This window comes from Littorina saxatilis, linkage group LG3 (assembly GCF_037325665.1).
Source record: "Littorina saxatilis isolate snail1 linkage group LG3, US_GU_Lsax_2.0, whole genome shotgun sequence".
NCBI classification, from domain to species: Eukaryota; Metazoa; Mollusca; class Gastropoda; order Littorinimorpha; family Littorinidae; genus Littorina; species Littorina saxatilis.
The window spans coordinates 68,756,611-68,778,907 of record NC_090247.1 but is presented as its reverse complement, the minus strand read 5'-3'; the positions used below and the strand labels follow the sequence as shown (position 1 = coordinate 68,778,907).

Genomic DNA, 22,297 nt, shown 5'->3' with positions numbered 1-22,297 from the left:
GAGAGAGAGAGTGTGTGTGTGTGAGACAATGATAACGACAATGTCAATTCTTTATTTTACGAGGGCAACAGAATAAGCATAGATATATTTTTTTGCATGTGGCCCTCGCCCTAAAGAGGGACTAAATCTAATATCATAACTACTACTACATGAATAGATAATTAGTGAAACTGATAGTATATGGTTTATGTACATAAGCGCATTATATTGAAACATTGTAGTAAACAGAGAGAGAGAGAGAGAGAGAGAGAGAGAGAGAGAGAGAGAGAGAGAGAGAGAGAGAGAGAGAGACTGAGAGAGAGTACCCTGTACTGTATTAATAAGGCGATTAATAAAGCCAGTTGCTCAGAATTAGTTGGCCGCTCGCGATGACAATGACGGAGGAAAAGCACACAGGGGCGAACTTGAATACGCCTCAAATTTACCTGCAACAGACACACCTGCACCAGACACACCTGCACCAGACACACCTGCAACAGACACACCTGCACCAGACACACCTGCACCAGACACACCTGCACCAGACACACCTGCACCAGACACACCTGCACCAGACACACCTGCACCAGACACACCTGCACCAGACACACCTGCACCAGACACACCTGCACCAGACACACCTGCACCAGACAGGAGGAACCAGGGATCTGTGTCTAAGGTGTAACTCATGTCTTTTGCTTTGGTAAAAGCTGGAGAGAAAATTTAGAGAAAAAAAAGAAAGAAAAACTTCAAAGGCCGCCGTCAATCTCAGTCGGTCAGTAGATGTGGTGTCAAAATGTTGCCCTTTCCAGTCCAGTTTTTGATGTCACTCATTCTGATGCTTTTTCACAATGTTCAAATGATGATATGATGATAAAATCGTTTATTTAACGTCACTCTGTAAAAACATTGGCGACATTTGTCTTAGATTAAAAAAACACACAGGCGCGCACACAAACTTTCACTTCATGTACAGTGGTTCACCACCCTCCCGCCACCCCCCGCACACCAGTCTCGCTCATTACTGTATCAAAACTGAGTGGTAATAAGAGATACTTGGATACAAAAGGGTATTCTTAAAAGGTTCTGATAAAAATATAAAGTAGCTATGAGAAGCAATGGCGTTAGTTGCAGTAATATCTCTTCATATCCAGGGACCAAGTAGGTGCGTGTGCACAAGTCTAGACGGATAAGGTTGGGACCTTGCCACCCAAGGTCTTTATTAAAACTTAAAAGCTTAATTTTTCATTTGGGGTATTTGGCAGGATATTTCTGTTTGAGTTTATAAACTACAATGTTCAAACTTCGTATTTATCATATGAATGCAGTTTTGCCGGTGTGTGTAAAACAGGGTTAGGGTTTTCCACTGGCATAAGCGGCTAAAGTCAACAAAACTGATCTCGAAATTCCTGATTTGCCAATGCAGTTTTAAAAATAATGTTTAGTTCTTCTTTGGTTAGAGTTAAAAGGGTAGAAATGAAAGAGTGAACATCGGAAGAAAAAGCGATTGATAGATGCAGTTCATTACTACATTCTACAAAATGCCCATGCTGAGTTACCGAGCTGAAACAAATGTGCGGGTACAGAGTAAGGTAAACAACTGCGGATAAAGATTATCATGTGCGACAGTAATTGCTTCCCTTTACTTGCGCGACTTGCGGGAACGATGTCGATGTATTCAGTTTTGCATACATGTGTGCCGGTGTATTTTGAGAGGTCCCTTATTTAAAGAGAAAACAACACAATTGAATTTTTTTCAAGCAATTAAGGAAAGTAATCGGAAAGGAATTATCCTTTTACATTCGGAAACATTATCAGCTGAGCCTGCCTCGTGCGCAGATGTCAACTGGACACTTCCTGTGATGTGATTGTGACGTCATGCTAGAGCGAAAATGGCGGATACCTCTAAACCAGAGGTCCCTGCAAATGAAGGTATTTTCCTTTCGATTCTTATGCCGTTGTCAACATTTGTTAATTGAAAAAAGCTCACAGATGTATGATAGCCAGGTTGGGTGGACATAGATATCTCAAACGGGCTCTAGTTTTGCGCAGGATTGTCGCAGACATACGTTTCTGCCGCCACAGCATTATTATTCATAGGTGACGGTGCTCTTTGCGGGAATTGTTTTTTGAGCGGTTGCTTATTATGCATCATGGAGTCGGTTCTGCTCAAAATAGCATTGCCGGGTTATTTTCACTTGACTGTAAGGGATCCTGTCACAGACATCTCAATTTCCCGATAAACACGAAGCAAACGACCTAGTTTGACCTCGGCTGGTCGATAACTGAACTCGCCAGGAAAGGCACCGCAGGAAGGAATGCGATCACTCACCCGTGTCTGGCATTGCGCTGTTCACGCAAAACACATTGCAGCTTCCGGATCGCAGTGACCGAGCTATGACAGCGATCACACAATTGCAAATGGTCTTTATTTTCAACAAATGTCCTGACAGTGACAAGCATGCATGTACTTATTTCACAAGACACAATGCATGGTATGTGGAGGTATTCACTACGCAGTACTTACACAGCTGAGGCCGGGGGTGTGGTCATTCATTGTACCTACACGACTAGTGATGACAGACTGAGAGGAAAAGGGTCAGACTGTAATCTGTCACTGTGTGTGTGTGAACTGTGATAAGACATTCTTTGTTCGGCTGGATGTAAATTATATGTTCAGTTTGTGGACTTCCTTTTGTATGTCACCGGCTTCTAGTTAGATACTGTTTCTCAAGTTACACCAGTGAATTGAGGTCCAACGAATGACGTCTCACAACGTGCGTGGTCGTCCTTGGCGGTCAAGAAAGCCGCCGCGATCATTGCGCAGACGACACTTCTAGACCGCCAATCACGTGCTCCACATAAATCGGCCGGAAACGAAGCAATTGGGAAACCTGGATAGAAGTTAGAACTTCTATGGCCTCTGTATTTGTATCCGTCATGGGTGGTCTTAGGGATAGATCAACAGTTGGTAAAGTGTACTACAGGAATAGTACGTGTCAGGCATGAGGCTTAAATAAGTTAAAATCAATGAGATTGAGAAGAAAAAACATTTTACATGCATTAAGTGTGACTGTGATTGTGTGACTGTAGCACTAGCAGTAGCAAATCTAGTGTAAACATATATCATATTTACACTACATGTAATGAGAGCTAGATGCCAGATAGCTTGATCTGACAGTGTCTAGTGGTGACACTGGTGTGTTAAGCTTGCAGTTAATAGTTACAGTACGCATAAATTAACTTTGTAACTGTAAGGCATGACCTGAAGGTTACGTTTCTTGTTTGTCAAATAGGGGGTTGGGGGGGGGGGGGGGGGAGCAGCAGCGTTGGGTGAGGTGGTGGTCTGGATTTTCTTACTCCTACTCCTAGTTTTCAGATTCTTGTTTGATGCTCGCTTTTCTTGCCTGTCTAAGTTAATGTTACAATTGATTCTGATGATAAGTTTCTGACGGATTTGAAATTGCCTCTGTCGCTGTCAGGTTTACTTTGGCTCTAGTTTTGACTCTTGGTTAAATTTGTAAAAGCATGTTTACTGCATTGTCTGTGGGTGTTTGCATACAATGCAGTAAACATACTTTTACTTTTACAATTGAAATTTGTCTATCTAAAGTAAAATTGCAGTAAATAACTCTTAGTTTAACAAACTTTCTACATGCATGCAGAGCGAGGTGTGAAATGTTTTGCATAACTGCACTACTTAAACTTAAAGGTACTGAACTTGTCAAATCCAGGTGCACGGAGCCCCTGGGGCTTTTAGTCATACCTCAGACAGGTATCCGTTAGAAGAACTACCAAGTTTCATTGACTTGCACCCAAAGAGTCAAGAACTGCGATTTTTTTACGAATTAATTTCGTACTCGGACCCGGCTGGTCTTGCTTGACCTATTTTTGGATCTAAATTTAGATCGGGTAGATCACCACATCATGCACAAAAAGACACGTCACTAAAGCAAACTATGTCAGACGTCATCATGAGTTTGTGTAAAACAAAATGGAGGCCGGAATCACTCAGTTGAATCAAACTCCGACCAAACACCACGTAATAACTAGGTTAATTTATGCACTCGCGTGAACAAGAAACTGTCGAGCTTCACAGATGTCGTCGTTGGGTAGTTTTGGGTTTGTTTCACTACCATAGGAGTATTTTTGAACTGTAAATGCACTCAGCTGCAACAAAAACGCAAAACGAAGGCTGTGAGCTGCACTGTGCCTTTAATGACTCATTCATCATTCTTCACCTCTGACCCCAGGCATCAATAGTTATTAAGTGAAATGTTCGTTGCACCTGTTGTCGAGTTTGTCAAAGCTGATTTAGTGTTGGCACAGCATCGGGGGATACAGCTGTGGACACAGGCTCCTGATGTATTTTTTATGTGTACCTGATCAGTTTCAACTTACAAATTATATGAAGTTCGCAAATATTGTGATTTTCATTTAGTCATAGAAGTACGCTGTACAAAGTGGCTGTAAGTGTACGTTACACTGAGTGTAAGATAAGAATGCAGACATAACTAGTGGCTGTGGTTTGGGCTAAAACTACTCAGCTGAAGTTTGATGAGTTCATGATCACGTACCTTGGTGGACACCTGCTGTCTTACATATAACAGTACTATTGGCAATGCTTCAAGCTGTAGATGACTTTGAAGAAGGTTTGTTTCATATGATTGGCTGAACCTGTGTAGTGATTCAGGCAGCCTTTCTGTTTTTAGTGTTAGTATTAGCAGGTGACAGTGACACTGAAAAGTTGGTTTGTATTTTTTGATGACCTCGGCTTAATCACTAAAACTGTGTTAGTCAGACGCTGCCATAGCTGAAACTGAAAGGTTTCATTTTAAATCATGTACAGTGACATTTAGGCTGACGTGTGTGTGTGTGTGGCTCGACATCTTGCTGTCTTTTGTCGTTTTGATTTGATCAATCATCAAAAGAAAAAGTGCTCAGCGCTCCAATTGCAACTGGAGATAGGCGTCATGCAGCTTCAAAGATTGCCATCTTGGGGACCACACTGGAAAGTAGAATGTACAGGGATGTCGAAAGATGAAGGCAGTCCTACTCCTATGTGGCTCCTCCCCCCCCCCCCCCCCAGTTTTTTGACAATTTAATTATATAACTTTATAATTTCTCATTTTTGCTGTTTTGCCGACTGTCAACGACATATGACAATTCCCTGTCATGACACTGGAAAGTTAGCTGTCCACAGCTCTTCGATTCTAGGAGGAGGTGTATCATTGTATGTAGGTTTGACTTTGATGTCTACATACCTTTCAAGTATCAATGTGGACGCCTTGGAAGCAGCCAACGCCGTCCTTTCATTAGAGTTGTCCTTTGGCAACAGGGATATACTTTTTATAACTTAACAAACAGACAGGAGAAGTTGTCTTGCATTTGGAGAGTCTACTCTTGTCAGAAGGGTTCCATGCTTACTGACCGATTGCCAAAAGAACACCAAACGTTTTCGGGGATTTGAAATATTTTTTGGCATTTCATTGACTGCCAACATCCATGTTACTTTGTTGCACCTACAGCCAACCTACTAACCACACAATTTTTTTGTCTGTGCCAACAGAGCATGCATCCTCCAGTCCGCGCTCCAGCCCCCGCACAATGGGTGACGGCGTCATGAACATTTCACATGAGGGGGGCGCTGGGTTGGATGCGGGGCCCTCCCCGCACAAGATGCGCAGCCCTAGGAGTCGGGCAACCGCTGTGGCGGGAGCCGACAACCAGTCAACCGACACAAAATCATCCGGCGTGTCTGGCGACTCTGGGGACCCCTCTTCAGCCGTTTCTATCAGTCCTAAACACAAAGGTGAGGTGCTATGGGTATGGTTTGGTAGAAAGGAGTTTCTGAGACAGAAGAGTGGGGAGGAGGGGTAGCTGGAGAGAGCGTGTGTGCATCTAACTGTGAGAATGCTGACAGCAGACGACCTGTGCTGTTTTCATCAGTACAAAACACAAAGGTGAGGTGCTATGGGTATGGTTTGGTAGAAAGGAGTTTCTGAGACAGAAGAGTGGGGAGGAGGGGTAGCTGGAGAGAGCGTGTGTGCATCTAACTGTGAGAATGCTGACAGCAGACGACCTGTGCTGTTTTCATCAGTACAAAACACGAAGGCGAGGTGCTTTGCTGTAGTGATGGTGATGTGCGTGAAGGCATGTGTGCGCGTGTGATAATGGTTTTCAATCTGTTGCTTAAGGGCATAGAAAGCTGATGAATATACACGCTAATTGCTTTACCCAGAGCTGGAGACAGACTAAATTAAGTTCCCTGCAAAATATTGTGGTCTAGGAGCCCTGAAATGTTGAGATATTTGAATTTTTATTTTGATCTAGATGGTCCTATTTATAGATTTGGCAACACATGTAACGTTGATGCAAGGGAGCTAACACCGCGGCTTTGTTGACATCCTCACTTTTTCAGAGGCTAGAACAAGCTGTAATGCATGTATTATGGTCCGCGCATGGTGACATATCGTCATTATATGGTCTTATGGTGCGTTTGACATCGATTGTGGGCAAACTACACTTTGTAAACACGGGAGTGCGTTAGTATGCCTTTAACATAAGAAATTGCTGTTTGCCTTGTTGTCAGTTGTATGCAGTGTCTGGCTAAAAATGACTGAGGGTCCATGAACAGAATGATACGTGCTGCTTAATTAAGAGCAGAACCGGGTAGTTCTGCCTTCGTTATCCTTTTACCTCTGATTTAGTTTCAAAACGCCGCCACCACCAGCAGTAACCAGATCATGGCAGATGATTGCGTTTCAGACCCTGACCGCATCAAGAAGGACCGAGAGAGAGAAGAACGCGTGCGGCAGGCGAGAGAGAGACTGGAGGAGGAGAGGAAGAAGAAGTTGGTAGAGTTACAGGAACAGCAACGGCAGGCTCAAGAAAACCGCGAGAAACAGCTGGAGATGCGACGGAAAAAGATCGAGGACCTGAGACGCAGAGATGTGGAGCGCCGACAGGAAGTGGATCGACGAAGGCGGGAGAGAGACGAACACGAGAAAGTGAGTGTGCCTTTTTTCTTCTTTTTTTTTTGGATTTTCTTTTTTTAGATGTCTCTGCTTGTAATTGTGGATCTCATTCGCAGATATAAAAAAAAAAGGCCAACCCTACATAACCATGTTTTGGGGAACACTCTGAGACAAAACCTGTGTGTGGTAGTGCACGGATTTTGTCAAGATAGCTGCAAAGTGGCAAATTGGGGTGACACAACTTTTGGGCTATACAGTACAACCTTTAGCTTAAGGCCTCCCCCAGCCAACCTCACCCCACCCCCTACTTAGTCTTAGGACCTTCTTTCTTGTAACAATTTTGATGCTACCCCTCTTTTGAGACCTAATTTTCACAGATTTTGAGAGGTCTTAAAAAGGGGGTTACACATGAGCAGTTCGTGGATCGGTCTCCAAAATGGAGTATGAGTCTATGACTGCCTAAATAGCGAGTGGGGAAAAAACCCAGCCATACAGTACACGTAAAAGCCCACTCATGCTCACAAGTACACTTGGGAGTTGGAACCCATAAACGCAGAAGCAGAAAAAGAAGACTGCCGCAAATCAGCCATAAAACAGAAGTTGGAGCACAATACTGTGACAGCCATTCTCTGTGCGAGTCTCACTAATGCGGGCCAGTTGAACTTAGGCCACTTTTATAGCCCTAAAACGTGTGACTCCAGCTTTGTAACTTTGAAGTAGTTCTGGCAGTAACTGTGCACTGACATGCATTGGCAATGTCTCGGGTGTTTCTTTGAATGCTCTCGTACAAGGTCTGCAGTTGGGTGCCTTTAAGTTAACTTAAGGAATGAAAGAGGTTTTGCTGTTTGTAGAGTTTGAATCAGTGAATGAGCTTTGCTTTGAGAAAGTGATGCTGTGAGGGCAGAGCATGAAACTAAATTCACAAATTCACAGTGCGTGTAGGTTGGAAGTTGGTCTCTCACTCCTAGAGGGTAGAGCCGTGGGATGAGAGTTTAGGCTGAGAGTGAGAGTGAAGTTATGGAGCTGCCTAGTTTCAGTTGAGGGTGCCAAAGACTTTTGAAGACATTATTCCAATGTAGGGGGCTTGTTGTTTTAGAAATTAGGTGGTTGGTTTGGTGATAATGCATCTATAGTTGAGATTTAGCAAAATACAGTCTTGGCAAAGACTTTCTTGTCACAGGGGAAGTTGGAACCCCTTTTCAAGTACCTCCAAAAATCAAAGATAGTCGGGTCTTATAAAAGGGGGGAGTCTTGAAATGGAGGTACAGTTAGTGAGTTACAGAGGTTATTTAGATACGGGTAGCAAGTTGAAATGGAGGTACAGTTAGTGAGTTACAGAGGTTATTTAGATACGGGTAGCAAGTTGAAATGGAGGTACAGTTAGTGAGTTACAGAGGTTATTTAGATACGGGTAGCAAGTTGAAATTTTACTAGGAGTTTTGCCTAAGTTGAAAGCTTAGATTTGAATAGCAGCACAGAAGCTTACAAAACTATAATTTTGTAGGTCATTGGACTCTAGGCATGCCCTAATTTTGTTTTCTCCAAAAAACAATTGTGAAACTTAGATGAGGAAATGTTTGACCGAGTGTTGATACTGAAAATCTTCAAGTGGCTTAAAACTGTAATGGTTTAGATCATCAGTTTAATCTTTGAAAGGAAAGAAGAAGGAACACATGCAAAATTCATGCTTATTTTAGGTTTGTAGTGAAAATAATTCAGAATATTGGACTGCGTGTGAATCGGTGAAAGGTTTGCATTAAGAATCAGAGGAACAAAGTGTATAAATCTGTCTGTTACCATGGGAACCGGCCTTACTTTGGATGTATTGATTTGTTTGGAATGACCAGCCTGTGTTATCTGTGAGGAGGGCAAAGTTTTGAAATCTGAATCTCTCTTGCAGCCCTTTTATCGCATCTCCCTCTTCAGCGTAAGTTCTCACTGCCGCTATGCAAAACAAACGCTGCCTTGTTTTTTGTCCCTTGAGTGAAAAAGATGGTAGCTGAACGCTTGCAAGTCCTGAGTGATTCTGATTTCAAAGTTTTGTCTGTCTGCTTGTAGCTGGCCGAATTGTTGAATGGTTTTGATTGCACACCTGTTGGCACATTGGAAAAGAAAATCGCCCATGTAGGTGGAAAGATGGAGTAAGAAAGAGGAAGCATCTTGATATACTGTACCTTCTAAACCCCCCCACCCCCCTCCCCTTTCTGTCTCTTCGTTTTCCTTTCCCTTTTGTTTGATCTTGATGGTTGTGGGTGTGGTTGAAGCACATTTACATTTGAGATAAAGCAGTGATAGATTTGTTGTTGAAAACAAAAGTGTTTCAATCAGAATAAAAAGCGTACCTAACAACATCTGATTAGACACTGTATCTTAACTCAGGTTAGATACACATTGTTTGCAGAACTTCAGGGTTAATTCATGATTGCTTGCCTGATGTGAAGCTTTTAATTTTTATTTGGGCTGCAAATGTTGTTTAATTTTTTTATTTTGGGGGGGGGGGGGGGGGGGGGGGGCAGCAGAAATTATTATTTGCTTATTATGTTTTGTTCAAGGCCTGGTTGATTTTCATTTAAGACTATACTTTATCATGGCTATTGTAAGCGAGCACACCATTTGCTTTGGCTTTAGAGTTTGTGTACAATTCATGGACTCAGAAGTTGTAAGTTTTTGTTCAGCTCGTCAGTGTATGTTAAAATGTTGGTGGGTTCTCGGCTGGAGAGTAAATGTAATGAAAACTCACGGAACATTCTGTCTTGTGTCAATGATCATGTCCGTAACCACAGATTTGTTCAGACTTTTGCACGGAATAAGAGCATACTTCAACTAAACGTAAAGCACATGCCAAAAAAGAAACAGCCTGGGTGTTATGTGCAAAGCAAGGCTGTTTAGCTGAATTAATATAAATATAGCAGATTGAAAAGGGTGGCATTACAAATTTAATTCAATAAATGATACTAAGTGCTCAGCCAGGCTGCTGACTCGTGGGATGTGTAGGCTCATTCCTACCCATGTTTGCATCGGAAGGACTGTGCCTTAAAATTGAAGGATGCTATTATCCTGTGTAAAAACCAGGCCAGATCTTTGGTGGGGAACAATTATCCTGTGTAAAAACCAGGCCAGATCTTTGGTGAAGAACAATTATCCTGTGTAAAAACCAGGCCAGATCTTTGGTGGGGAACAATTATCGGAACATGATCGTTTAACGTGAGAACTAATGTAACTTTAAAGTGTTTTGTGCAAATCGTGTTGTATAGCTTCAGTTACATTTGTGCCTGCATGTTTGTTGACAACTTGATGTGGACGGAAGGAGTATATTAATCCGACAGACTGTTTGCACATACTAGAAGTTCAATTGAAAAGATTTATTATTTTACATGTACTTTCAAATTACCATTTCCTTTGCATGCACTGTGTCATTGTATTTAGCATGACAAAAAGCATTTTTCTTTCATTTGTTTTTAAAATTTGCGAAAGAAAGCATTCTATGTGGTGTTTTTGATTACTGTTTCCTGTGATTGCAACTGCAAGCTGTATTTACCTTTCCAGTCTGTGGTCGAGAAAAAGCTTGCATGTATTCAACCTTTAAGGCTGACATGCCGCACGAAGAGTGTAAACAGTACAGAGGATTTCATTTTTCTAATCTTTGCAAATGCCATAATGCTAATTGTGAAATTTTGCAAACTTGCATGTAACATTGTACACGTACACGTGTGATTCTTTTTGTGCATCTCTTTGTAGATTAAGATGTGATATAATTTTGTGAAGTTTTGTATAGGTGAGACTTTTAGTTTTACTGTGATTGATTTTCTTCAAAGTTTGAGTAGCCTTTCACTTGAATGTACTTGTGACTGACAAACGACCTGAAGAAGAAAAAAGTTAAGTGAAAATATCAGTCCTTTTTGAAGAACACAAGATGTTGTAACTAGTATTTAGTAATGATGCATTTGATTGACATAGTGGCATTGACGGTTGGGCTTTAGAATGAATTTCTAAAGTACATGGTCAATCATTGATTGTTGAAATCAAAACAAAGAACATGGACAGTGAGCATGTGGAATTAAATGCCAAATGACATGCATCAGTAAATCAGCTTTCTGAACAAGCTTGCATACTACAGTCATTTATTTACATATAAGTTGATTATAAGATGATGAATGGTTTACCTCAAGTCTTGTTCTTTTTTACATTTAGTCAAGTTTTTTTCCTTCTGTCTTTGTGACCATGCAGTCCTCTGAACCTTGCTTTTTGTACAGAGGCGATCCCCTTTTACCACCTCTTTGAGAAAATATGGTCTGAAAAGGGAGGGAGTCTTGAAGTTAAATTTCAGATAAATGTACAACCTTTTTTTTTTAAATCAGAAACTCTGAATAACTAGTGTCTTGGGGTAGGTCTAAATAGGGGTGGGAGGAGGGGTTTCACTGTGGGGCTTGTGGCTAATGAAAACCCAGGAGCAAAGAGTGGACAAGCAGGTCTATTGCTAGCTACTGATGGAAGAGGATTACTGGCAAAGAAGGGGAAGGGGATGGTGGTAGGCTTAGTAAGGCTGTACACACTGTTCCAATTAGTTACCAGTCTCTTTGTTTCCCATTGAAGGCACTGGAGTCAACAACTTCATTAAGCCATGGTACCATCTGCTTTGCCATATTCACAGAGAGAGAGAGAGAGAGAGAGAGAGAGAGAGAGAGAGAGAGAGAGAGAGAGAGAGAGAGAGAGAGAGAGAGAGAGAGAGAGAGAGAGAGAGAGAGAGAGAGAGAGAGAGAGAGAGAGAGAGAGAGAGAGAGAGAGAGAGAGAGAGAGAGAGAGAACAGAGAGAGAGAGAGAGAGAACAGAGAGAGAGAGAGAGAGAGAGAGAGAGAGAGAGAGAGAGAGAGAGAGAGAGAGGGAGAGGGAGAGAGAGAGAACGAGAGAGAGAGAGAGATGGGCAGTTAACTGTTGGAACTGGTGTGTGGGAAGGTCATGGCCATGTTCCGGTTGATCTTCTGACTCTTGACTGATGGTGCCATTTGCAAAGCCTGATGGTGCCACAGAAACAAAGTGCTAATGGACATTGAACACTTCAGCCTTTGGTCACCATTTGCAGACCACCTGACAAAAGGATGAGCAGAAATTATACAGTAAAACCTCAATTTATAAAATCGGGGGGGGGGGGGGGGGGGGGGGGGGGGGGTCAGTTCTTAAAATCAGAGACATACATACATCTATCTCTGTCTCTGTTAAAAATGGAGGAAGACTGTTCCATTGTAGAGGTTTGGTCTGCTGGTGTCTCTGTATTGTTCCCTGTAACTTGCCTTTAACATTATGGATGTCTGAGTTTTGAGGTTAAGTTGGTTGGCCCTTCTTCCTGTTAACCTTTGTTGCAAAGAATTATAATTTTCTGTTGTGTTGGTTGGCAGTAACAGCACGTTCGTGCACACATGTGCCCACTACACACACACACATGCCACTACACACACACACATGTGCCCACTACACACACACAGGGGCACAGGGACACAGGGACACAGACAGACACTTAGAAGCAGTCACACATGCAAGCACACCCCCCCCCCTTCCCACTTTTGTCTTTATGTCTGTATTTCCTTCTCTCTCTCAGGTTCACTTTCTCTTTGTCTAAAGCTATGGAAATTATCTTTGGTCATCACACCTACTCACAAGCAGGGCGTTATGACATTTAACACAATAGCAGCCTTCATTTTCAGCTGAACACTGAGTGTACAGTACAGAGTACTGTTTGTGGCTTGCTCAGCAGAATGTCAGTTTGTAGCTGGGAGGTTTTGTGTTTGCTCTATTTCATCTTCGACAATGTTCTATTTTGGTGTAAATTGTTTGGGCAGGGCGACAGCTGGTGGTCGTGTAGATATACAAATGGATGTATACTGTTGTGTGGGGGTGGGGGGAGTGGGGGAGGGGAATGGTGTGTGTGTGTGTGTGTGTGTGTGTGTGTGTGTGTGTGTCTATGCCTGTGTGTGTGTGTCTATGCCTGTGTGTGTGTGAGTGTGAGTCACTGTGAGAAAGAGTTAGAGAGGGATTCCTTGTAGGTAAAATACTTGGTGTGTTACATGCTTTCTCTCATTGAAGCCTCACACATGTACACACGCATGTACGCACACAATCTCACACACCTCCTCCCACCCCCTTCTCAGTGTCACAGCTGTGGACTGTCATGCAGAATCTGATGATGTTGTCAGTCGCCAAATTGCATGGTCGGCTGTTGTGTATCAGTGTGACTCATTCAGGCCACTCACTTGCCCCCAGTGATGATGGGGAAGGTATGCTTTATGTGCCGTGTGTGTGTGTGTGTGTGTGTGTGTGTGTGTGTGTTGATGCACATATGCACTATTGCCCACATGCGTGTATTTGTTGTGGCAAAGTGACATTCATATTGTGTGACATTGTGAGTGGATCAAGACATGTCAAATTCCCTATTGCCCATGCGGTTGTGTCAAGGGAAAGACACACCTCAGTAGGTTGCATCTTTAACCCAATCCCGCCTTCCACATTGCCCAACAATATTGCCTGCTAGAGAACCCATGTGCAGATACCAGAATGCCTTGAAAGGCCCACTAAAAGCACCATGCTACCTACTTTCTCTTTTGCTTTCATATTACCTATAATGCAAAATGACACATATATACGATGCAGACAGCAGCAGATAATGCTTGTGATAAAATTATAATTGAACGCTGAAGAAGATGAAGAAGCTTGTGATAAAACAACAGCAGCAACAACAAAACAGTTATAGCTAGACTCAAATGCACACACAATAAAAATGATGCATATTGTCCATACAAAGGCTCTGGGGCTAGGAAACAGTATTGATTTTGTCTCAAGTTTCAATCTGCATTTACAAATCTTAAAGTGGCACACCTTGAACTGATCGCCTTCAACCAAACTTAATACAGCCTTAATGCGAACATGGTACACAAGTAGCCTGCCTATATCCATGTATAGTCTGAATTGATTTTTCTCTCCAAACGACCTGTGCACTTGAGTTTTATGAGGTGCTTAGGTGTTGTTACGAATAACTTTGGCCACCTGAGTGTCGAACAGGTGGATGCAGGACACTTGATCACCTTGAAAGGGTCGACATAATTATGCCGATCATGCTTGGGTTGTATTGAACGTCGGGTCTTTGACCTGTATGAGATGGCGGTTTCTGTGGGGACCGCTGTGTATTGTCAATGAAATGGCGTTTGTCGTTCAGGCTTTTGGACTTGGGCTCTTTGTAAATGTAATTACTGTCATCTGAATCTGTTCGCAATCTACCAGCATCTTTTTTTTTTTAACAGAAGCCTTGAGGTTGAAGTTATAGCCCATTAGTTGTAAATGTGTCATATAAGGGTACCCCCTCCCTCTGCCCCCCCCCCCCCCCTTCCCCCCCTACACACAGACATCCTCCCACATCTCTTTCGTGATAACAACATGGCTTATGATATGATTATACATGTAATGTAATTGTATGTACAACTGCTCGATGGCTTATGATATGATTATACATGTAATGTAATTGTATATACAACTGCTCGATGGCTTATGATATGATTATACATGTAATGTAATTGTATGTACAACTGCTGGGCCTTGAATAGCATTAACTGGTGAAGAGACGATCAACAATAATAACCAACCATGTACCAATGCTTATTTTGCGCCTGTATCTCTGTGTGTGCAGAGTAGGCGAGAGTCGCTGCTGCTGAAGGCGGAGGAGCGGGTGGCACGCTACGAGGCGTGGAAACGCAGCGGTCAGAAAGGTGGGCGAAGCCACGTGCTGGGTTTTGGCAGCAGCGCCCCACGCTACATCTGCCAGACAGAGCGGCCCCGACGCTCGTCCTCCCATAGCGCGCTCGGCAGGCGCTCGCCTAACGGCTCAGACTCCGATTACTCCTTTCGCCCTCAGCGGCGGGCCGTTTCCGCTTGCAGCACTGTCCGCCGCCACTGTTGTGTTGACTTAAACCGTGCCGGTAGGTCCGCGCTTACTGACCACCCACCCCCCTTCCCCATCCTTCGGTGGGTAGGATGCAGCTCGTTTCCTGTGTCTAGACACGGAGTGCTGTGTGCGCTACTGCACAGTATGGGAGGTCTTTGTTTGCTATAAACAGCTTTTGGAGATTAGAACATGTCTTTATGGCTTTTGTTTAATAGAAATTGGTATTTAAATGTTCAGGTCACACTGGTTGTGCCGTCTTGCATGTGTTTTTTCTTCAGTTACCCATAACATTGTTATTGGTTCCTGAACATGAATCACTTCAGTTCTCAGTTACACTAAATTAGCTCAGAGAAAATATTAATGTATGAAAGCATATTTGTTTATTGATTACTTATTTATTTCAAATTTTTGTTTTTTTGTACATTTGTCTATTTCTGAATTGATTTAATTTTGATCTTTTCTCATTTACTAAAGTCTGTTGGCTGCTTTAAAAAAAAGTCATGAAGTCATTAGCTTCTATTTCACAGCTTATACGTAGCAAACAAAAGCTCTTTGTCTTCCCTGAATGCGAAAGCAGGGGATGCAGCAAAAAGGTTCTTTGGTGGCGAAGGATGGTTGCACCACACGAAAATAGCTGCATCTTACCTCACCCTTCCCCTAACAAACAAAGACTCCTCCACCCAGGCTCTGACGGTGGGGGGGTCGTTGCCCCTCCTTCTCCCTGCTCCTCCCTGGGGTCATGGGTCATCAAGGGGACGCCACTGGCAGGACAAGGTCACTGTCCATGGTTGTCCCCCTTGCTGTCAAAGGGACACCACTATAAGGACAAGGTCACTGTCCATGGTTGTCCCCCTTGCTGTCTAGGGGACGCCACTGGCAGGACAAGGTCGCTGTCCATGGTTGTCCCCCTTGCTGTCAAGGGGACACCACTGGCAGGACAAAAACACTGTCCATGGTTGTCCCCCTTGCTGTCAAAGGGATGCCACTGGCAGGACAAGGTCACTGTCCATGGTTGTCCCCCTTGCTGTGGGGTTTTGGAGATGAAGAGGTTTGGGGGATTTTTTATGTAGAGGTGAGGTGTAGCATACAGTATATTCTGGTGTTGGAGGGGTTGTAGCTTTTTCAGTTGGACTTACTTTCGTTATTGTTCTTTCATTATATCGTTATAACTTGTGCAGAGTCTATCTGACCCCAGTGGGTGTTGCCAAAGCTATGCCAGGCCGATCGTTGAAAAAATTGACATTTTGGATTTTTTTTGATTTAACAAAATTCTGTCATAACAATTTTGAAGTTTCCTCTTTTTGGATATTTTATAAAAAAAAAATTGTCATTTGCTGCACCCATTTTGGGGATATTAAATTTTTTTCTGTAATAATCATTCCGTTTGGAAATTGTACCTCTGTGATTGTTGAGAACAAGAGAAATACAGACTGAGTGAAATGTCAAAAGAAATATGGATGGCAGTTGCCTGAGTGGATAGCGGGCTGGCCCTGCATGGTGCTTGGCATCATAGTGAGCATAGCTTAATGTGAGTCATTCATTTTTTATTTTTCATAAAGAAAGTAGTTTTGCTTTATTTTGGGAAAAAGAATAGTCAGAGTTAACATTTTATTTTTTTAACGTAAAGGGATAACGTAAAGTGCATGATAGCAAGTAATATTTTTTCGTCATTGACAGTGCTAATGATTAGCCATTCTAGAAGAACATAACAGATGTTTTTCTGTCTAGATAAAGAAGCAATGTCGAAATTTATTGGATGCCATGCTGCATGCTACAATGTTTGAAGTCAGGCTCAAGCGGAAGAGAACCCACATTCCAGTTTCAGTTTTAGCTGGCTTTTTAGTTTGAACCAGCTTTTTTTATTTGAGCAGTTCCACTCCCAACCTTCCTCCGTCCATCTCTGATTCAGCGGTTATACCGTAAACGTTTGAAGTAATTGATCGCCCAAGGTCAAAAATTTCCATCGCTTGTTGAAGATCTCACAGGTCAGCCATCTTGTCAGTGTTATTCGTATTTCCTTCCAGTTTGCATTTTAAAAGCTTTTTACCTGTTTGTAATTGTTCAGTCCCAATCGTTCTGAAACGTCACCCCGCTTGCGTGGAATGGCAACATGGATGCATTTGCTTCTTGCTGAGCCTTGTTTTGTTTCATGAGTAATGTCATTTGAGACGGAAAGGAATGAACGTAAAACAGAAAGAAGGAGATTGTGTGCATCTTTCAGCATGACAATACAACGCCCAACCTCTGATTTCACGTTTTATTTGACACCAAAAAACACCCAACAACCCCACTCCCTATCTTGCTTTATTGTTTTTGCTATGGCTCTTGAGACTCGGAGAGCATGATTAAACAACAGTTTTAATTACTGAACATCCCTGTGAAATGTCCCTTTAGTGCAATTTATAATGTATGAAATCTGAGAAAACAAAAACATAGGATAGAAAAAAGCATGGTGTTCCCCTAAAAAAATAGCATACATGTACAAGAATGCTTTTAATTTAAAAGCTACAGTCAGGTAAAGGCAATAATCAGACATTCTTTGTAACCAGTAGGGGGGGGGGGGGGGGGGTGTGTGTGTGTAGGGAGTGATTATATTTTGCCTAGTAAGGTTTTTTGATAAACTAACAACAGGGACACATAAAGCACTGAATTGTGAAAATGTATGCAGTGAATGTACGCTTCATGCTCAGCTATTTTTGATTTGTTTAGTTTTCTTTTGTGCAAAGCTAAGAATTGACTCACTAAGTTATGCCATATCATTTCAAGTTGACTTTTTGTAGCTAATGCATGGGTTTGTTGCATTTATTAATTTGTTTCTTTTAAGTTTTAGTTGCTTACTAACAACTCCATTTTTTTTTTTGTTTTTTTTTTTGCTGTCGGTTCTGTGCTAGTTAGATTTTATTTTTATTTAACCAATCGGCCAATCCCCATTTCAGAATCTCCCGGTTTTGTGTGCTTAATTTGAATATTAAAGTTCGTTTAATTTTCATTGGTTTGAGTTTTTAATGTAAATTATCATTTCAATGAGTTCCTTCATTCTTTTGTTTCATTTGTTTTTCATGAAAGTGTTTTCATTTGAATTGAATTCACAGTATATGTTCTCTGATATGAAAAAATAAGTTTTACACAGTCATTTTTTGTGTTCTAAATAAATTTTTAAAATTCATTTTTTCTGAAATGTGCATTGATTGTAAGAGTATTTGCAGACAATCTGTGTATTACCCATAACTTGAGGATAATGTAGTGACATCTCATTAAGACAGTGTCAAGCTAGTGTCCGTTACCTTTTTTTTTTTTTTGCTTCGGGAAGGGGGGTGGGGTCAGTTTGTGTTAATAGACATTGAAAACCATATTCTATAATTGTCATTCCATACCAAACCACTTTTGTTTTTCTTTCTTTTTCACCTCATATGGCCTGTTTAGTTCATGCTTGTTCCTCTCTTACATGTTCTTGTTCTTCTGCATTGTGTTCGTGTGTTGTGGAACTTGAAGTGCCTTTCACATATCACATTTGTTTGTCCTGAAACAGCTGATTTCCATGAAAAGGTGGCATTGGGTGGTTGATAGAAGTGGTATATGATTACCGAGGGAAATGAAGATTTATCAAAACTTTGAGCAAGTATTACAAAGAGTGTAACATTCCTAAATGGCGACTTTTTTTTTTATTGCAAGAACCTGACAGAAGTCGCTCCTGATTACCATTATTGTTTTAAGAGAGTTAATTTCATTTACACTGAAGAAAAATATTTTGTTATGTAAATGAATGTGTTTCCCCCAACGCCGAACAGAGGTATTCTTCCCATACAGACATTTCTGACAACGACATGTGAAGGGCACTTCTTTGTTAATTGTTTCAAATTAAATGTTTACAACGAAACGTGAGGGTGAAAGGGGATAGGGTAGATTGAAGGGAGATAGTGAGGGGTTTGCCAGACTTGTGCAGAAAATGGGAGAGAGGTAAGTAGAGGAGGGGTGAGGGGGGGGGGGGGGGGGGGGCTAAATTGCACAGCATAGAAACCACAGCTGACCTAACTTAAGTCTTGAAGAAAGAAAAGTCATATTCCTCTTGCCAGACTTGGTGTACATTTCAAAACACCTTGAGCTCCCAGTATTAACCCTATCTATCCGATATACTCAGCAACAGAACTGTACCTAGTGAGTCTTGCATACTAACAACCTCAGTATTTAACTTGCGCTAACTTTTAAGCTAGAAGCATGCGGTTTGTTAACACTTGTGTATGGAACACTGTCCGTACGCAGTACTGTACAAAAGCCCAGACTGGTATTACGCCAGTTCCCCTATGCCCCATGCCAGCTTGACTGCGTGGCGTTCAATCCCACTAACATTCCGCATAGGAGAGTGCTGCAATGCTGAATGCCGACCCTAGATTGTCCCCCTTCTGCATTCCCGAATGACGAAAGCCCGGTTTTGAAATGAAAGTACCGGTAATGCCGATCATTACATGCATGGAATTTGCAACTCCTTTTTGGCTGCTGCCTCCGTTTCCGTTTTTTTTCCTTTAAGTTGCGTAAAATTAAGCAATATAACTAATTAGCATGTATGCACGACTGAGCGTGAGAGAAATTTATGTCATTGGTGGTCGCTAAGTAAGGAACAAAGGGAAGGTAAAGAATGATTAATTATGTAGGATTTATCTTGGTGAGTTAAAATTACATTGTCACAGTGTAGAGTTGATTTTGTTGTCATGTTGGAAAATAACAGTTCAGCAAATAATAATAATTTTTTTTATGGGTGGGGATTCTGTTTTCATATGAAAAACAACTCGCACCTTTCTCCCTGGTTAAATGGCAGAAGCTAGGAGACTTTGGGTGAGCCTAAATCAGTCTCTTTAACATTTGAGTGGTAGAAAGTGAGTCAGAGTGAGTTACTTTAAAGCTGAAGAGTGATGATTTTTACTGAATAACTGGCGTTTGCAAAAAGAAGGGCACATCATAGAACCAGAGTCCATCTTGGACTAGTATGAGTAGTGTTTACTGATGTTCATCATTTCATGTGTGTGCCACCTGTACTACCTGTACTACCTTAGTCTCATGCTTGACGCCCGCTTTAAAATACTGACCTGTCAAGTGAGCTCTGAGTCTGATCACACACCTTGGTACTTTTATTCAAACGGAAGAAAGCTATGGTGACTCAGTGACTGAAGTTGTACTGAGAACGTGCACATGAACTGCTGGGCCTTGTTGTAGGGGCGCCCGGTGGGGGACTTGGGAAGGACAGGTGGGACACACGCACATCAGGGTGAAATACTATCCAGGCTAGTTAAAGATGAACTCTCTATGGTGTGCCCTTCTTTTATAGACCCTAGATAATAAGTAAACATTGATACACTTCAGCTTTAACAAAGCAGAACTCATTGACTTGAACAGTTGTGGATTTGCTTTTTCTCCCAAACATTTGGAGACAACTTCTGTTTTTTTCAGAAAACTGCTGATTCTTTTTCTTCCAGCATGGCTTCAAGTTTAATTTGAAAAGAAGAATACTTGCCTTTGTTGATGATGCATGTGGTCTGTGTCCGTATTCAGCCAGTGCGCATGGTTTGGTTGTGCAGTGTAAATGTCTATGATCATTTATGTGCATTAGTATATTTGTTGTTTCTTGTTACTTGTATCAGATTATGTTTGGACATTGTTTTGTGTTGAATGTGTTGTGGAGTGTTTTGTTCAATTGTACCGAAAATGTCAGTGTCTTCAGCTGTTCGAAAACGGCATGGGGAAATATCCCTAACAGGACATATGAAAGAATCTTAGTAAGGGATTGCTATTCTTTCTGCTTAAATAGCTGCTTTGAAAAGCAAAGCACTGTTAGGTTTTAGGCCTTAACATTTATCTTCATTATGCACTTTTTTAAAGAATGAGCGTCTGGACATTCATGTTACATAAAAAACAAAAACAAAATTTTTTTTTTTTTTAAAGACTAGCTTGCTGTTTATTCATTTTGCTTTGCCCATTTACTTGATCCCCTGTTTTGACTTTGTGTGGTATTGAAATGGGAAGGCTTGTCCTTTTTTTCTTAAAGAATATTTTTATTGAGGTGGTGAAGTTACGGAAAGCCTAATTAACTCGGTTATCTGCAAAAAGATCTCTTTTTTTGGTAAACTTATGGGTATGGAAACAGCACAACATTTTACATGGAAAAAAAAGTTTTAATTCATTCTTTTGGCATGAAAAAAAAAGTATTTTTTTATGGCCAAGTGGCCTTGTTAAAATTGATTTTCTGTTCTTTTTATTTAATTTATTTGTTTGTTTGTTGCGAGTCGAGAAGGGGTGCTAACTTGGAGATGGGAGACAGATCGAGTTCAACTTTGAGAGAAAATTGTTTTGAGAAATGTTGTGCAGTTTCTAAAGAGGGTTTTTCACTCAAAGCAGGCTGCTTGTGTTGTCTTGTTTTTGTGCTTTTGTGTTGTGTGTGATTGTTGAGTGGCTGTGGTTGGTACATGTAGAGTAGACTGTTTTGTTTTCATGGATTTTATTGTTCAGCAGCGACCTGGTTTCTGACTCCCAAGAAAGTTTAGAAAGGTAAACAACATCAATGACAACAGTGACAATAACAACATCAACAACAACAACTGTGACAATAACAACAACAAACAAGTCGCGTAAGGCGAAAATACAATATTTAGTCAAGTAGCTGCCCTTTTTCAGCAAGACCGTATACTCGTAGCATCGTCAGTCCACCGCTCATGGCAAAGGCAGTGAAATTGACAAGAAGAGCGGGGTAGTAGTTGCGCTAAGAAGGATAGCACGCTTTTCTGTACCTCTCTTTGTTTTAACTTTCTGAGCGTGTTTTTAATCCAAACATATCATATCTATATGTTTTTGGAATCAGGAACCGACAAGGAATAAGATGAAAGTGTTTTTAAATTGATTTCGAAAAAAAAATTTTGATAATAATTTTTATATATTTAATTTTCAGAGCTTGTTTTTAATCCGAATATAACATATTTATATGTTTTTGGAATCAGAAAATGATGGAGAATAAGATAAACGTAAATTTGGATCGTTTTATAAATTTTTATTTTTTTTTACAATTTTCCGATTTTTAATGACCAAAGTCATAAATTAATTTTTAAGCCACCAAGCTGAAATGCAATACCGAACCCCGGGCTTCGTCGAAGATTACTTGACCAAAATTTCAACCAATTTGGTTGAAAAATGAGGGCGTGACAGTGCCGCCTCAACTTTCACGAAAAGCCGGATATGACGTCATCAAAGACATTTATCAAAAAAATGAAAAAAACGTTCGGGGATTTCATACCCAGGAACTCTCATGTCAAATTTCATAAAGATCGGTCCAGTAGTTTAGTCTGAATCGCTCTACACACACACACAGACACACACACAGACACACACACAGACACACGCACATACACCATACCCTCGTTTCGATTCCCCC

The 22,297-nt window shown here is 41.4% G+C and overlaps 1 protein-coding gene across 15 annotated transcripts in view; it reads left to right on the top strand.

Moving 5' to 3' along the window:
- Window positions 1–22,297, top strand: part of LOC138963087 (ensconsin-like) — a 109,170-nt gene that overhangs the window by 51,559 nt on the left and 35,314 nt on the right. For 7 of the 15 annotated variants that reach the window (XM_070335093.1, XM_070335098.1, XM_070335096.1 and 4 more), the window contains exons 2-5: window positions 5,549–5,791; window positions 6,748–6,989; window positions 8,857–8,883; window positions 14,629–14,917. In XM_070335093.1, the coding sequence (XP_070191194.1) occupies window positions 5,549–5,791; window positions 6,748–6,989; window positions 8,857–8,883; window positions 14,629–14,917 (801 nt within the window). Of the gene's footprint in view, window positions 1–1,843; window positions 1,912–5,548; window positions 5,792–6,747; window positions 6,990–8,856; window positions 8,884–14,628; window positions 14,918–22,297 lie in introns of those variants that run through there. The other 8 variants (XM_070335104.1, XM_070335100.1, XM_070335107.1 and 5 more) reach the window with 4 other exon arrangements.